The sequence below is a fragment of the Pseudochaenichthys georgianus genome, chromosome 13, assembly GCF_902827115.2.
Source record: "Pseudochaenichthys georgianus chromosome 13, fPseGeo1.2, whole genome shotgun sequence".
Classification (NCBI taxonomy): Eukaryota; Metazoa; Chordata; class Actinopteri; order Perciformes; family Channichthyidae; genus Pseudochaenichthys; species Pseudochaenichthys georgianus.
The window spans coordinates 35,323,292-35,341,554 of record NC_047515.1 but is presented as its reverse complement, the minus strand read 5'-3'; the positions used below and the strand labels follow the sequence as shown (position 1 = coordinate 35,341,554).

Sequence of the window (18,263 nt, the reverse complement as noted above, 5' to 3'; positions counted from 1 at the left end):
TAATCCTCATGGCCATCCAGAGTATGGCGCAAACCACATATTCTCTCTGAACTACAGACCATTCTGTTTTATTCTTCATGCCATCAAAGATTATGCAACCAACTTTCACACCGCCTCTGTGGTCAATGTAACTAACCATGACAAGTCAATCGAAAACAAACAGGGAGGCAGGGGTGGATGTAAACAGAAGTGGTAATGACTAGCTAAAACCAAAGTTTGCACATATAGGACGATTACATGCTGAGAGTCCTGCCGCTTCCAAACAGCTTGAAGAGGCTCTGTGGTTGACTTCCTTTAAAGAAACTAAGTCATTATTTTAATGTCTGTCTCGAGATTCTCTGGAAGCTGCAGTCAGACAGTCTGCCTGTACTGAAATATATGTAATGTACGGCCATTTCTAGAATAACTGGGTGTCTCCTTATGTTCAGTCCTTAAGAGATGCCTTATTATCTAAATTATCTAAAGCGGGCTTCATTGCCTGACATGTGACACGTTGAGATTCTTTGAAAATGTTATGAGGCAATTATAAAAAAAGCTGACAGTCTTACCTTTGGGAATACCAAGCCGCTGCTGCTCCTTTGTGAAGCCGCTGAAGGTGGCCTTCAGAGCCTGGGACATCATCTCTTTACTTCCTGGAGTGAGAAGGGGAACATCTCCACACTCCGAATCTGCAATTCACAAAGAAAATTGATTATGATATCATTCGAATTTTATATTTCCTTTATTTGAGATTGCAATTACTAATATGTTAACATATGCTTTAATTATAATTGACAACCCAAGATAGGAGAATGCATCCTGTATTGTATGTCATGCCAATAGGTTTCCTGAATGAAAAATACAATTGAATCAGAGAAGAGGGCGGGAAAGAGTGACTTGTGAATGTAGTTCAGTTACATGTTCACACACACACACACACACACACACACAAAATAGACACAGTTGTATCGGACCGTGATGAACAGCAAGGCTCAACAATTATATTTCGTCTAGACAGAAACCGTCTACATATCTGATCCAATCTATTTTAAACAAGAGCTGTCTACCAACGGAGGTAAAACTGCATGTGTCAATTTGTTTTCTTAATGTTACACTTGTGCATCTTTTTCAGGATAAATAGTACAAATCCCTTTAGTGCATGGTCATTTTGGATAGTTCACAGGAAGTCTTTCTACCACTTTTCTCTTTGACTCTTGTCTACAGTTTCTGCTTTTCCAGGCAGATTCCTGAGGCAACTCCCACTCACCTGGCATGCTGCATTAGTATAAACACACACGTTTATTTACAAGTACTACAAACATTAACCTCTCTCCCAGCCGCACATTCAGGGTGGGGGAGCAGTGCGTGGTGCCCACAAGTGACACCCTGACCCCTGCTAGCCCTCCTACCATGTGGCCCTGACACAGTGGGCCTACTGTCACCCGACCAAGCATGGGGTCAAACATTCTGAGAGTTCAAAGGTCGAGGGATGAGGTGATGATGTCACCGTGGCTGCTGGCGGGTGGCTTATAAAGTTTGGGGGTGGGCTGTCTCAAGGGTCTTGGGCACACACACTAGGGTTACTGTTCTCTGATCACAGCCAGTGGGCACCCTTTGTGGAACAGAGCCCCCTTTGATGGCTTTAAACAGTGCCTGATGACTCGCACTCATCTAATTAGATTGACTAGGCTGCAGAAGTGTGGGGTGAGGGGGCAAAGCAGGGGAGATGATAAGGGGAGAAGGGGAAAGACCCCCGGGGCACCAACACAAGAATAGAATAATCTGGCCAAGACTCCACGAGCGACTTGTAAATAGACAATAAAGGCCTCATAGAGTTCCAATTAACTGACATGTGTTTATCAAAGCACCCACCCTCATTTACACAACAAAGAAAGACATATATCGTGATCAAGTCTGCAGAAAAAAATATAATCATCTTGTCGAATCAACTTGTGAAAGTAAAGCGTGTGAAGCACATCTTCAGCAGGGTTAAGGTGCAGGCAAAATGAAGGGTTCAGCAGGCTTTGATTTGTGCAGCATGTCTTTCTCCTTAGCTCATCCCTTTCCATCCGTCTCCATTGTGCATCAATTACAATCATTAACAACCAGATCAAAAAGGCTTAGCCTGAAGGCGACATCATGATGAGTTGTGCAACTCCTCTCTTCGAACCCAGATGTTCTGGCCTCTCCACTGGCTGGTGGTTTTATCTGCCAGTCGCACACTGGGGCAACATACAGTTCATGCTTGTTTTCGCCACTCGTTGACGTCTCGACCTCGTCTGGAATGCACAGCAGCTGCTTCGCCCATGTAACCAATGTCTGTCTGGCTGTTTGTTAAATAAAGACTCCTAGTTTCTTTTTTCTGTCTATTTTCTCTCCCCAAAGAACAAAGCCTCACAAGAGGTCAGAGACAGAAGACCGACAAGAGCTCTTAGCTATTTCATGTAATTTAATTAGGGCTTGTTTTAATATACTGCTCTCTGGTACACTGATGAAAACAGAACGTTATTCATTCAAGTCAGAAGTAAAAGCAAAGCCTAAAAGCTGAGAACAACAATCTCACATTGTAAACTATTGTCAGTTTGCACATCAAAATAAATGGTGCAGTTTCACAATGAAAATAAGCCCAGAGCTAGTCTTTGTGGACAAGTTTCCCCTCGTAGGAAGGTTGTCTCGGCTTCTGCTGAGCTCATTTTTCTTTTAAGTAGTGTTGGAAGTGTAAAAAGGAGGGCACTGCTAACGGCTGCAAACTGAGATGGGACTGGGGCTCAGACAGTCTGCGCTTTGAAGTGAAGGCAGGGCCGAAATGTGGCAGTTTATTTAAGCTGGATCCAGAGGAGTTTGTCTGCACTTTCGAACCGATTTCCCCCTCCCTTCTTCATCGCTTTTATCACCCTAGCCCCAGTGTGCTTGCCCACACAGACTTGAGTCCACTTTAACACGAAATCCTCCATAGAAGAAACTCAACACCACCGTGCACGAGGACTACCATTAGACCCTCCAGAGGGAAATATGTGAACCATGATTATAGAGCAACATGTGAACTGCAATGTGTGTGATTTCTTTAGTTATTATTAGTTTAAATCTTGAACATATTCAAAGCACAACACATTTGTTTTAGGTTGTGATACTACAACAGTCTCTTAAAGACACATTCCTCCTTCAACTAAATCATTTTAATAGCACATTATACGACTAAAGGTGCATTGCTTTGCTGTGTTGTTGTCTATCCCTAAAACAAGACACAGACAACAAGGCTGAGAGGCAAACAAAAGACATAAAAGTGCAAGGATAATAGAGCAGCCTCCATGGCGAGTGATCCATAGGAAAGTTATCTGCGGCAGAGCTAATGTACAGTGTGCATCCATTAGCGAGAGAGGCGAGCTTGGATCTAGACGATCTCTAGTAAATGATGAAGTCCTGATAGGATTTCAATGCCTGTGAGTCCCATTAGATGCAGAATGGTCAGTATACCGAGGGTTAGAGCATCCACAAGTCATCACTTTCCACATTAGACGGTGTGGGTCTGTCCGCAAAATGAGTCCCATCCACTTAGCTCACGAAATGTAGGAGTGGGTGTAAATCACAGGGAACATTATGGCGGTTCACTAACAGCTAACGAAAGTAAAAAGAACATCTTGAATGAAAAGTATGCAATGAAACCAATTTCTCTGAATGATGTAGAAGGAATAATAATAAGTACATCTATTCTAATAATTGCTGATATAATGAGACTGAAGTTGAGTCTGGAATTCACAGTTAAAGTTATTGATTAGCCACTCCCATCTTCCCATGATATCAGTAATGTTCAGGCTGCTCAGTGCGACAGCCATACTTCTCCAAGGGATTCTCCATGTGCCTCTGTGACCAAGCCCTAACTCAAGCCCAGCGTAGGTTCTGTACGTCTCTATATGCTGTTAAACTGACACACATTGATACACACATACACACACATGAACCAAATTAGCAGCCTTCTTCGCCTGTGCGCAAGAGCGTGGGCGTGAAATTGGGAATGTTTGCGACTGGGGCCAAAGTCTATGGGGCTGGAACAGACATGGCTGGGCAGGGCAGGGTAGGGCCGGGCTGGGGAAGATAGCAAGGGAGCATCCCGGGTGGGTGAGGGGTGAATGAGCAAGGGGGATGACTCACCGGCCTGTAATATGAGCCCATCACAGGACAAGAAAACCGGGGGTGGGCACGGTGGGGAGAGAGAGAGGCAGGAGAATGAATGGGAGGTCTCATAATGCTCTCTCTCTTCTCCTTGTCTCTGGAGTGACATCACAGTGGGATCAATGCCATCTCCCAGCCTCTGGCGGAGACGCAGTTCATTCATAAAGCCTGGACTACTGCCTCCACTCAGAATGATGCAACGATACAAGCAGAGCAGGCTACCAGACCCAAAGAATGAGGGACAATATGGTTTCTGTCATGCGATTGAGCTATAAATAGCCCTATTGAGTTTATCCAAAGAGTGGGAGTGTGTTGGCGTGAGGAACGAGAGTCGGCTGTGAGAGAAATTCAAACAAATTACAATGAGGATGACATCTGAAAGGCCATTCAGAGATGTTAGGGTCATGGAGAATGTTAAGGTCCAATAGTCATTTGTTTATAATGGTGTCAAAGCATGTGGTAATTCATGCCTCTATTTCTATGCCCATCTGTAGTGAATGGTGGGGTTTATTTAAATCTGCAAAAAAGTCAATTTCCTGTGGCTAAGTTGCCACTTCCTGTGGGAAGTGAGGTGAGTTGTGGGTTCAGTTGAGGGTCATATCCCTACATGCATGCAGGTATATGTCAGCACACTGCAGGGAAAACGAGAGGAGGTCTTGGATACTTGCCAAGGGTTCATAAACGACTCTTTAAGGCAGACCAGTCTGACCACAGCAGACCAGAGGTGGCACTGGTATCTGAGAGAGCCTTTGATGGAGATTTGTATCTGGACCCCTGATCTGAAAACCCGGGGTCATAAACCCGACCAACATGAAGGGTCCCATTCAGCGCTACAGGGTGATAAAGTGGTGGCTGAGGGTTGCAGTGGAGCATGAGGAGGAGGACGGGGTGGCAGTCTGACTTTGAGAGGACCACTTGTTCAGCCAGCCGCTCCGCTGTTTTGATTTCCATCTCAATGCCAAGGTCCAGGAATAGATATTTCGGCCTGGCTCAAGCCAACGTTGAGAAACAAAACCAAGCCTAAACCCAAGTCTGCTCAAGCACAGGACAATGTTGACCAGAACAGATCGTACAGACAACCCAGGTCCAACCCAGGTCCAACCCACCATCACAGAAAACCCTGCTGAAACACTAGTTGTATTTTTAGGTCACCGCTGGCTTCTGGCTGCACTCTTAAAGCTCAAGCCTGTGGTGGTGTTCAACAGCTGTACGCAGCGAGGCCACTACTGCTGACATCTGTCTTTGACCATGAAACTATAGAGTTGTCCGGGATCATCAACACCACAGACATACCGGCTACTGGAGCAGACAATAATCCAGACTGATACCCTGAAGCTGCTTTGCTGTCTTTCTCTCTTCCACTCTGTCCATCTCTGAAATCATATTAGCTGATGATTTGAAAGTGCATTACCTCTACTGTTTATGCCAAAGTCTCAGCACTTGATATGATACGCCATCGGCAACAGACGCTAAACATGTTTTTGCTAAAAGCTTGATGGAAAGCCTTTTTCCAGAAGAACGAGTCATTCAGAGGCGCTTTCAGTAGGATTAAGGCTCCTTCTTACTTATAAAATTGCCTACAAGCTTTGTTTTTCTGTAATCTTTAATGGTGTCAAAAGGCATGTTTAAGGTATGCCTCAAGTATTTGGTTGAGCAACAGTACCGTACTTCTCTCAACAGCTTATTGCACAACCTTCAACTTCTCTATTACTTACAGTATAGAAGGAAAACTCAATGGGAAAAAGCTAAAAGCTGGCTTACACCGAGACCTGACAAATTCACACAACTTGATGGTTTTCAATGACCTCCTCATATGTTCAATATTTAGAATGAAAGCACTACTTAATATATACTTGGTATAGCAGTGAGATAGGGGATCTGACAGAGGAGCGTTATACTGGAGAGTGCAGGTGGTGTTAGCCTAGCTGTATCCAGGCTAGCTGCCCTCCCAGGCTCCGTTGCTGTGTAAACAGACAGGGGATGCTCTGGGGGAACTGTTTAGGCGTTAAACCAAACACACAGCATATCTGACAAACAGTTTACTCTCTGTGTTGCATTTCTTCCACAAAACATGGTGCCTGTCCCTTTTTTGTCCAAACTGATACATTCCACAACCAGGTTCCTGATATAAGTGTAAATTATGTGGGACGACATGCTGGCACACATGCTGGCAGCACACATTGATGAATTGTTCGCCCTACTCAACCAACACATATAAGTCTTGCAGTGGCTGGCTCTAATTATACATCACACATATATAAGAGCTTGTTACTTGTTTGAAGGCAAGTTGTGGGCGAAGATGGATTCTTGATAAATAAATTCCCCCCAGACCAAAGTGTTTTCATGTTGCGTGCCTTACATTCCACCTCTGTTTTACAATCACTAATGTGCTTCTCACAGCTTTCTTGTTTTCCTCTAATGCGACCAAAAATGACTTGTGGTCTAATTGGCTAAATGGTTTCAGCTCAGGATGATAACTTGTCCTTCTATTTTAAGCCTAGTGTAGGCTCCGTGGCTAAGGAGCATTACACATCAAGCGTATGACCATATCTCATTTTCCTTATCTTATTTAAAAGTATGTGTGTTTTTTTATTTATGACGCTTTGAAACATCCAAGCTTTGGCTGACTTTGCTGCCGAGAAAAGATGTGAACTGCGATTTGACAACTGGAAAGTTACAACTTAGTGTTTTGCAATAACATGCGCATTTCTTTGCAGATGTGGAAACTCATGATCACCTTGTCATCCATCTAACTCTCTCTCTTTCTATCTCTGTTTCTCTTGTTCTGCCTTTCACACACACACACACACACACACACACACACACACACACACACACACACACACACTCATAAACATAAGCATGCACAGGCAGACTGTGACTCATTCTATCAAAGAATAACTGGACTTCAAGGGATACCGTGCTGCTTCATCTGAAATGTGACTGGTCATGATGAAAGCATTGACCATATCGTGTAAAGTTCCTGCTCAATGACTCAAACTGTGTCACAGTTACACATGTTTTAGGAAGCAAAACAGAGCATATCTAATATGCATTTGTGAATAGTCAGAATTGTAATTTCCGCTTGGACAATGGCCTTAGTGAAACCGAATAATGTCAAAGTCAAGTTCTTATAATGTTTCGGCTTGTCAGGCCTACAGCGTAGTAGTGTACTACAGTAGTAGTAGTAGTAGTAGTAGTAAAGGCAACTCATTTCAATAAGTAAAACATGCAGATACTAGGGAGGTCAGGCTAGGCAGACAATGGAATCCAACTTTTTTTTACACTCATAGCTAAACTCCAGAGGCAGTCTCAAATCATACACAAGTCCCATTCCTCGACCTCCTCCATGGCTGCCAGAACACGTACCTCCCATTTGACTGCGTCACTGAGGCCCAGCGCATCATGAGCGCCACAGTGATAGCAGAGCCAGCAACCCACACAAACGCATCCCTTTTCATCTTCATTTGCTTAGGCCAATCAACCAACACAAGTCTGATGCTGGAGGTACACATCAAGTAAGTTGCTAAGCCCCATGTATGCTTTTGATTACAAAAGCAGCATTCTGACTCCAAAAACAGGTGGTGTGCAGAAAACGAAGAAAATCTTGAACATTAACTCAACAAAACTAGCCTAATTTCCACCCCAGTATAAGAAACACATGTACTAAATAAGGAATCATAAAACAAAATCGAGGACAAAAAAAGTTCGCTTGTTGAGATGTGTGGGAAGTTGTGGAGCCATTTGGGTGGAGTGTCAGGCCAGTCAGGGCTCTCAGTCAGAGTGGTAAAGTATGGGGGGGGGGGGGGGGGGAGGGGCTGTGGTAGCAAAAACTAGTTAGCGGGCCAAGCAGACACACATACGGATGGCCAATGGCGTGTGGTGCAGCAGGCGTCTAGTGGATGACTCAGGGATTACAAGCAAGGAATGACTGGGGATTGGACACCAGGAACTCACTACACTATACACCACATCAAGGTGAAGTTAGAGGAACCCATGTGGCCAACAGAGAGACTTTGTGAACAGAGGAAGAAAGGGAAAGGAGGGGGAGGAACACTTGAGAAGGAATTGTGTGAGTGGGTGGGTGAATGATTGAAAAAGACTTGTCTGGTACCAACAAAGCTTGTTAATGCTTTATTTCCCCAGCCAAGGAACATATTTTACTATGTTTTTGTTGTTGGCTTTTTGTGAAATGGGACTAAAAAGAGAAGCTGTTAAGCGACAAATTGTTTTGAATTCTTGTTATTTTCTAACTATACTGTTCACTACCATCAAATCGGCCACACCTTGGAAGGCCTTTCTTTCTCCATCCCTCAAACACCCAACCCCCTCTCTCACTCACACCATATGCTTACTATTTAGCAGCCTGCTGTATCTGGTACTAACACGCCTTGCTTTATGACTAAGCTTTATAAGCAAAGATTAAGGCGTGTAGTCACCGGGGAAGCACCGAGATAGGACACACGCGGTATAATGGTTTTATGTTTATATGGGCAACACGGAAAATGACGGGCTGTATGACAGACCAATGAATGAAACACCGACTGAATGGAGGGATAACCCATTTGATGTAACACAGTGGCTTACTGAACAACATGGGGACGGAAAAAAGACAGGGTCATTGTGGAAACTCACAGATAGCTCCTTTACTTCTATTCGCCCAGTCTGTTGACAAGTCTGACCAGCACAGGAAGGCCCATTGAGGAAGCTGGTATCAGTTGCCCTCTAGGCATATTCATGGCCTGGTCAAACACTACCCAGTGACATTTGGGTGATGTACTGAACATTGGGCTGACTAATTGAGTTTTGATCCGGCCAATCATATCGTCCTCATTTTGACATGGTGCACATTAGACGAGAAACCGACCGGTTTTGCTCCGTTTGGCCCGATTCATTGACAGACCACATCAAGAGGAACCTGGATCACCCAAACAGTGTTTGCACAGCTGCCAGGCAGCCACACACACTCAAACATCGGCATACATTACACAGCGCTACTGAAGGAGTGCTGACACAAACACACCAAAGCAAAAACCTGATCTTATGTAACAGCCTCTGTTCTGACACAAGCTACGTACCACTCTGCACAACCCTGCCAAACATAGGAGGCACCTTGGAAAATAAAATCAGTGAACCTTTTCTGAGGGTTTTTCGTGTGGCATGTATGTGCTTGTGTGCATAGTGTATGTGGCGGGCGTGGAACAAGATGCCTTATAAGGGCTCTCAGAAGAAGCATCAGGCATGCCATAACAAACATCAGCGTTTTGATCAGATAAAAGTGAGACTCCCACTCAAGCTCCTGCTATGCCTCCATGCATGCCACCCAGCGGGGCATGCTCACAAACATTCCTGTCAGTCACTGAACCTCGACCTTCAGGCCTGACCAACAGAGAAAGAAAGTAAAAGATGGACGACTCACTCAAGTTTAAAGCGGACAACTCCTTGTATTGTAAATGATTGACAACTCTCTTGAATAATACATCTATCATCAGTTAACGCCAGAACAACGTTACTCGAGTATACTTTAACACTCATAAGAACTTCAGCAATACAAGAGCACTTGTACTTTCCTGTCAGTCGTTGTTCACAATCCAACACCTTCCCTGTTAAGCAATACCCTCTCCTATCTGTAAACCTTGTCTCTGTAGAGCTGAGCGTTTTGTTATGGCTACATGATGCTTTCAATAATAATAAAAAAAAGGCTACCATGGTCTGGGTTACATTGAAGCAAGTGTGCTGTGTCAGGAATTGACTGCTATAACTGAACAGAGGAACACAAGCTTTGTGGAACTTAAGATGGCTTGTTAGGGGGCACCTATGACCCTGGCACAGTGTGAGCGCTTTAAAAGGAATTACCTCCGCTGCATGGAGAGAGGACAGGCCTTGGGTAAGCTGACACTGACTTCACTTCCGTCGCAAAAGAAAACAAACAAAATAGTAAGGTGGGTTAAGCTACTTAAGCCTGTAGTGGGGTATGTGTGTATGTACAGTATGTGGTTGCAGGTGTTTAGAGAGAGAAAAGACAGCATTTGAAGTTCCCAAAACGGCCATGTCCAATGCTGATATCACAAATCCAACAAATGCATTCTGGCCTTCTGTGGAGCACGTATCGCTCTCAGCAGGTTTTAGGCAAAGAGCCTGTCATGGTCCTTAACAAGCCTGCAACACTGAACATCCCTGTTTTGTATTATTAAGATCAGGAACAGCCTTGGACATTGGTAGAACACTTATCTAGTGAGCATGGAACTACCAAGGAGTGAACCGAACAGCGTGTGTCTGTGTGTGAGAGAGAGGTGGGGAGGAGAAGAAGTGTTTGTGTGAAGTTGTGATCTGCTCCTTGGCAGCCTCAGCCTGACCCAAGTAAGAGCATGGAGCGAGCATTGCGAAATGGTTTTTCAAGATAGCACGACGCGTTTGGCAACTTAACTGCGGCTGTCAGCACTTTGTATGTGAGTTTGTGAGAAGTGTATGTGCAAGACTACTCTCTGCAGGTATTGCCAGAAAAGAGATCATGGTTAATGTGGTGAGTCACAGCCCCCTTAGTGGGTCAACACAAGCAATTAGTGTCAAATTTCCATGATGCACCATTGCTGATTACTGCCCTACTGAAAGGCTTAAGGCCACCTGAGCTGCAAAAACACAGGGGATTTGTTAATGTAAAGAAAGCTGCTAAATGCAAATCACACAAACATGCCACCATGTGTAACATCACTCGCAAAAAAGAAAAGAGAAGTGAAACCACACAATGGATTGAACCCAAACACTGCTCACAGTTGTGGGCTTCCTTGCATGTGCCCTGGACTATCCCTGGAGCAAGCCAAGTCTTCCAGGCAGCAGGGTCAGAGAGGCAAGCCTCAGCCCTGCAGATTCATCACCTCAGCCTGCCTCTCCTTCCCTCTGGAAAATCAGTTTCAACCACCACAGAGCAGGAGGAGGAGGTGGATAAGGAGGGAGGGAGGGAGGGAGGGAGAGGAGATAGTGGGAATGGTGGGGAGGGCAGTGACGGCCTGTCTCCAATGCCGGCAGGGCAAAATGCCCTGGCTCTCCAAGTATGGCACTGAATATAGTGTCAGAGATACTGTAGGTGTTAAGATGGGAGAAAGGGAGATGGAGACAAATTGCCAGTGAGATCAAAGCAGGAAGAGAGTACATCAAAACTACAAAGCGTCAATTTGAGCAACTGCATACAATATAATTTATTAAAAAACAAACATGTATAAGTCAACCGTAATTAAAACATTAAGAGTGTTAGAAAGTATCAGCGACATGAAAGCAAACACATTGGATAAGTAATGTTTTAGAATTAAATTAAACATTGTTGGAACTATAATGTGTGACAATTCATTTAGCCTACAAGACAACATTAAGTCTACTTCTGTGATGTGTCCACATGTAGTAAATGAAAGCCCTCGTTTCACACACATCATCAGATTTAATTATAAAGGCACGCCGGTCAGAGTCTGATTCATTCAATAAGAAACACACAAGCTTGTTGTATAGCCTTGTGCATGACTGTAGAGCCTCCGGCGTGATTGCAATTGCTCAAGTGTTGCGTATTGTCCGATATTGAGCAACCAACATCGTCTTCACAATGAAATACGTCCAGGACGTTGTGTCCCTCTGAGCGCATCTATTAGCGAGAATTATCAACATCAACGTAATGTTCCAGCAGCCGGCTACGTTACAAGGAAACATCCAGGAGTCATGTTAGTCTCGTGTTAACTGTCAAGCTCTCACAGAAGAGTTGTAGTACTCACCGTCCATTCTTTCAGTCTTTATGATTGTTAACGTCGGTTTCATATCGACAGCTGCCGTCATGACCATCAGTTCAGTGTGATTTAATAACGCCGCGTCCCTTTTTTATTCTAACAGCTCCAAAAAACACAATATAAGGAAAAATCTTCTCTTCCTTTGGCGCCCCGGTCAATTCTACTGGCTGGTTGTTTTACCTTTTCTCTCACACAAAAAAAAACAACGATTCAGTTTCTTTAAGTCCTAACTTCTCTTTCCCTCTCTCCGGTACTTGTACACACACTCCCTCTTTTCCTCGTTCTTTCTTACACACTCACTCACTTCTTCTTCTCTATCTCTATGGGCGTTGCATTGCTGAGAGCCAGAGAGCGACGACAGCTGAAGGGGGCGGTGTTTGGGGCTGACTTGCCAGTTGATTCACAATTCAATTACAAAGCCCCCCACACCCCTCCTTCAAACACACACACACACACACACACACATTATTACCACCTCCCCCGTGTGTCTGTGAACCTTCTTGTACCAAGATCCCTTCACGTCATCACACGCAGTTAAGAGTCTACATGTTCCCGCAAATTACTCGCGTTTTACAGGGATGAGAAAACACCCTGGAGATGTGAGGTCTCCTCAGAATCATGGGAACTAACTGAAGTATTGCTTAACCACATTTCTTCCCAAATACAACAGCGAGCGGTTTATTAAAACACTCCATCATACCACCTCACATGACAAGAAAACAATCAAGTTCTAACACATATAATTATTATTATAACACCATAGGTTCCTAAATTAATTATCCACGTTATTATAACGTTCTGATTTACTGCACATTTGATTTTGTTCTTGTTTTCTTTCCTTATTGTACTTGTTTGTATATTTTGTATGTATATACAAATATAAGTATTTTTTTTTCTTTACTTATCTATCTGTTTATTTTATAAAGTTATTTGTTTGCTCCTTTTTTCCAACCTAATTCCTCTCACTATATGTATGTATTTTCCATGTTACACTTAATAAATGTCCTATGTGAACCTCCTTGGCAATATGCCTGATTGTGATTGTGATACTGGAATAGTACAATCAAAAAAGCGAATGGAGAATGCAATATTATAGCCTATAGGAATGTGTTTTTTAAGTATTGTGATATATGAGGGTGAGTTTAAAAGGAATACGTATTTGGAGATGTTTTTAGATCCTAAAATAGCTACATACAAACAGTTTAGCTGATTTGTATGCGTGGACGACCTTTAACAAAAAGGAGATAAAAGGAAAGTCCGGCCTGTCTGTGTCCTAGATTCTGCCGGTCCAGGCTTCCTCATAACTTGTAAGTCACCCTCATAAACACCTCGGAGTATTTCCTGTTCACCTTGTACTGATCAATACAAAACATGTCTTTTTTCTTTACGCAGCTGCATCAGTTAAGTAAAGTACATCTTTACAATTGTTATGTCACAAGTATTGTTCAATGAAAATTAGGCAGGTTAAAAATAGGTTCGTCGTACTGTTATTAAAATCAATCGAAGTGGGTCTGTCACTAAAGCAATCAATACAAATTGAGTTTGAACAGGGCAAACTGTCTGTCCTCAGTTTGCTTTGCTTTGCTTTTTACTTTTGTTCTTTCTTATCTTCAATAATCAGGAACAATGACCATGCCTTACTGGAAATTGAATCATAAATTTGTTCCGTCACTGGAAAAGAACAAAGACAGTAGAAGTACTGGGAGTTTTAGCCACAATAAGGCTCCACTCGGAGCAAACCACTGCCAATAGGGAACACCTCCGTTGGCAACAGATAACCATAATAACAAATTATAATAGTTAACATCACGTACATTCCTCTGAAAGCAGCATGATAACTGCAGTGATAGTCTGTTGTTCATTACAAAGAAAATGTAAATGGTTTTCTCCAAAGCTTCAGCCCCCTTTTCCTGTAAATCCAACTACATGATAAGCGATCCTGTTAGAGTAAGTCAAATGGCACCACCTATGATGCACGCCAATGTGATACATCTGTATGAACTGTATGCATGTATGTATGGAGGCTGGGGAGCCAGGAATATTGATCACACATGGATTTTTCAACCGGTGGTACTTGGCCAGCTCCATTAGCAGCCCTGGATCGGGTTTCATTGGCCTGATAGGAGCCTCGTCTGGGAAGAGTGCTGGTGGGTTCTGTGGTGAGAGGGGCTGCCTCACCAGGGGCAAAGTAGAAGGGGTGATGGAGGATAAGAATGGAGGGAGGAACAGTACCTCTCACTTCATCTCAGTCAGTCTCTCACCCTCTCTGACTGGACCTCTTTGTTTTCTGTTAATGAACTCCCTCGTATCTGTTCTTAAAAGGACAGCCCGAGTCCTTTTGTGCCTCGGGGCAGCCATTAGGGGTTTAATGGTGTTGCTGACTAATATCTGGGCTGGCGTCACTGTAGCCCATTTGAGTATGGGTTGTCTTCTGTCTGTCTTCACTACTTTACCTCAGACTATTTGAGTATTACACGAAAAGCATTTTTTGTACTGATTATTCTCAGAATGCATACCGAAACTAAGCTATTGAAGTGAAATTTGAATTGTAAATGGGGTGTATGAGGATAAACGAAGTTGATTACATTCCTGTTGCAGGAAAGGTTCTTAATATATTTGTGTTTTTCTATATCAAAACAGTGTGTTAAATGTCTCTCAGAGCAATGACCATTTCTAGACAGCTTGGTGTACAATGACCTTGAATACAAACACATTTTCATTAACACAACACTGTTGTGAGGAAAGAAATGTGTTATCAATAGTTTATCACCTCAATAATAAGTGTTGGAATTTGTGTCAAAGTTGTGCACATACATTTTTTTTAATACAAAATATAAATAATATACTATTTACACAAAGGGATTATTACTTATCTCACACTGATAATACAACCAGTAGCAGTCATTGTAAGTACACTTGAGACATGTCCCAGATCAAACACTTTTTGGTTTCAATGTGTCTTTTCTTCACCTGGCAAATGCTGTTGCCATGGTTTTGACAGTTAGCTGGCTTCACTCATTTTGTGTTGCAAAATAGCACCCTTTTCTAAAGCAGCTTTCTCTCTCCTGCTCGCTGTCTGTGTCTCGCTGGCACATCTGTGTTGTCTGCCTGTCTATAATCCCTAGATGTAACCGTTGCACCTGCTACTTTTCACAGAGTTAACTGAAAGGTTATTCGATTTAGAGCAATCCATACAGCTGTCAAGCGATATCGGTCTTTGATGCTTGTGCCCTCGCAGCAAGTCACAAGAGCATTTCCATTTCAGCCTGATGCTTTCATTGTCATTTACAAACCTAAAAGCTGAAATGATGACCTAGCTGACATAAACTACAAAACATCTCACAAAGTAGATATGGTGGGTTTGGTATGTGTGAATTCAGCATGTAATCTCTCAGTCACTTATTTACAGATGCTCAGATGGCTGATTGACACGCTCACACACACACGCACACACACACACACACACTGAAAGTGAGACAGAGAGAGCAGACAGTAACACAGTAAAACAGTGGGGTCCAATGCGGCCCCTGTCTAGTAGCTCGGTGTCAGCTCTATCTGTGGTGGAAGCAGCCTGAAGGTGCCACAGGCTGGATGCACTCCTGCTGAGATCAGAGAGTAAGCTGGGACAGGAGTATCTCTAAGTATGTGTGTGCTCATGCATGTGTGTACTGTGCTCATGTTCATCTTTCTCTTTCCCCTCACATTCCAAAGTCTCTTCTGAGAGCGTGTGTGTGTGTGTGTGTGTGTGTGTGTGTGTGTGTGTGTGTGTGTGTGTGTGTGTGTGTGTGCATGCATGCGTGTGTGAGTGTGTGTGTGTGTGTATCAGTGAGTGCAAGTGTCTTTGTGTGCACGCTCTTTAAATTGTGTGCATGTAAGTGCACTGGGAAAGTAGCAGGGCCTCCCTGAACAAAGGCTCAGCTCTTTTCTGAACAATTAGCTCCGCTAAAAAGGACATCTCTTCCTCCATTAGCGGCACCACGTGCCCCCCATCACTCCATTGTGCAGATAATTCAATTATCCCCACCCCCCTCCGAGTCTCTCTGCCTCCCAGACCTCCCTCTTCTCATCTTGCCCTCCCTCCTCTCTGTTACCACCACACTCTCAGATAAAGCTAATACTAAGACTGAGGGGAAAACACATCTGTCTGCAGTTTAGATTAATTTGTCGTTGAATATAATGGTTGTACATCATAATAATTAGAACAGTACTGTAATGATACAGATGTGATTATACAGCTGCAGTTTGTTGTGTTTCGGTGAATACATGTCCATTATGTTGAGTGCTTTTAGGGAGATATTGACCTTTACCTACAATAGGATGGACTCAACTATGTTCATGAATTCAGCGATGAACTTCACACACAGTGAGAGGTCTTCTCTTCCCATCACCGGTGCACTCATTACAGCTAACAGTCTGTGACTACTGCTATACTCATGATATACACATTAAAACAATGGGAGACCTCTCTTAGGATTCATTAAAGCGCCACCTTTCCTGATGAGCTGGCATCTGTTGCATCATCACCCGTCAGTGATTGCATGTGTTTTAGAAGGATTTGTTCTCAAACTGAAGCGGTTTGTAATTAGTCACCAAGCTATCAAGAGGAACTTACCACACATTATCACTTGCTCGAAATAAAACTCTGTGAACTCTGGGAAAGGGAAGTTTAACCGTCGGAAATTTTGGATGATGCTTTGGAGCAGAGCATCTTATTAGATCGTTAATAATGGCAGCATGAAAGTGAGCTGTCTTTCTTGAAGCATGGTACAACTCTTAGCAAAGGAAAACACTTAAATATGTCTTAAGGTCAGGAGTATTACCATTTTGGAGTAGAAATGCCAGAGTGACTCAACTGTAATTGCCGATTTCACTGCAACCACTTCTCAGAAGTCTAATGTGGAAACTCAAAGTTCAGATGCTTAAAATGACTTCAACATGACCAAATGCACGAGGTAGTAGTAACAGATTGCTTCTTTCCTCTGTTTATTGACTAACACCCCTTGCTACAGGACTGTCATCACACTATGCAGTTCAAATCTAGGACCATGGCAGCGTTGAAGCCCATTCCTCCATAGTTGTCTGTCGCTTTTCCGTGTTTCCCTCTTGTTTTGTTTTATTGTTGGAGGGGGAAGTGTGCGCCGGCCTGATTAGCATCACTATTTCCTCCTTTCCCATAACCCCCCAGACCCCCGCAGGCTGCCTGTTTACTTTTAGAAATAAAAAATGGGCCTGCGCCCGTGAGGACGTGCCCCTCATCAGAGGCGAAGCCCCCCGTCTCCCACCCCTTAAGGCTCCACATCCCAGATCCTCCCTCCCTCCCCTCGTCTCCTCTCCTCCCACCAACCCCAGTCCTGTGACTTATTCGTCTTCTCTCCTCAAACTGTATTCCGCCCACTCCTCGCTGCTTTCCACCCCGTTCCCCTCCTCTTCCAACTGTCCAGCTGTCAAATCACATCAAATAAAACACAGGCCAATGGTCCCTGAGTGCCAGATCACAGCTGTGTCTGCGTGCACTGAAAGGGAGGGCATGTTTAAATGTACAGTGAACTCATGAGTGCCTGGGAGTGTGTGTGTGTGTGTGTGTGTGTGTGTGTGTGTGTGTGTGTGTGTGTGTGTGTGTGTGTGTGTGTGTGTGTGTGTGTGTGTGTGTGTGTGTGTGTGTGTGTGTGTGTGTGTGTGTGTGTGTGTGTGTGTGCCTGCTTCACTCTGAATGGGAGGATGCTGTAACACAATACACACCAGAGTGCAGGGTGTGAATTTAATGAATGAATATGTGGAGTGTGCATCACTGCAGGATGTTTGCGGAGTGTGTATGAATGTGTGTGTTACCTGCGCCTGGCTTTCAATGACATTGCACAGAAACACACCCCAATACCGTTTTTTCCCACACATATACACATGGATCTCCACAATGGGAGTTTACAACAGGCCACGCCGTGTGAGTGTTGGATAGTGAAGAGTAAGCGGGGATAGTGTAAACATCACCGTGGCATGGCTGTTGTCAGGAAGCAGTGTGTGTGACATTGGGCTCAGGGCCAAACATGCGATGGTCCTTTAACATCCAACATCCCCGCCTCACATCTGCTCGGTACTCTTTCTTTCTCACACTAACACATTTCATTTTAACAACACCCAATCCATTCTCCAAGAAGTGACTGGAGCTGTAAAATCCTATGTAACCTTCCCAGTTTAGAAGTTAAATAACATATATCAACTCGTATACCGATGACAGTTGATTTAGTGATTTAGTGTGTGAGAAAGTCGACATGTCAACTAAAGATATACCGTATGGTGCTATATACAACACATTATGGGTTTTATGTTTAGAATATCTTTCATACATTT

The 18,263-nt window shown here is 43.7% G+C and overlaps 1 protein-coding gene across 4 annotated transcripts in view; it reads right to left on the bottom strand.

The window, feature by feature from the left end:
- The window catches only part of ets1 (v-ets avian erythroblastosis virus E26 oncogene homolog 1), a 36,232-nt gene that overhangs the window by 10,495 nt on the left and 7,474 nt on the right, over positions 1 to 18,263 (bottom strand). For 3 of the 4 annotated variants that reach the window (XM_034097044.2, XM_034097045.2, XM_034097046.2), the window contains exon 4: positions 549 to 668. In XM_034097044.2, coding sequence (XP_033952935.1) covers positions 549 to 668 — 120 coding nt within the window. Of the gene's footprint in view, positions 1 to 548; positions 669 to 11,906; positions 12,243 to 18,263 lie in introns of those variants that run through there. The other variant, XM_034097047.2, reaches the window with a different exon arrangement.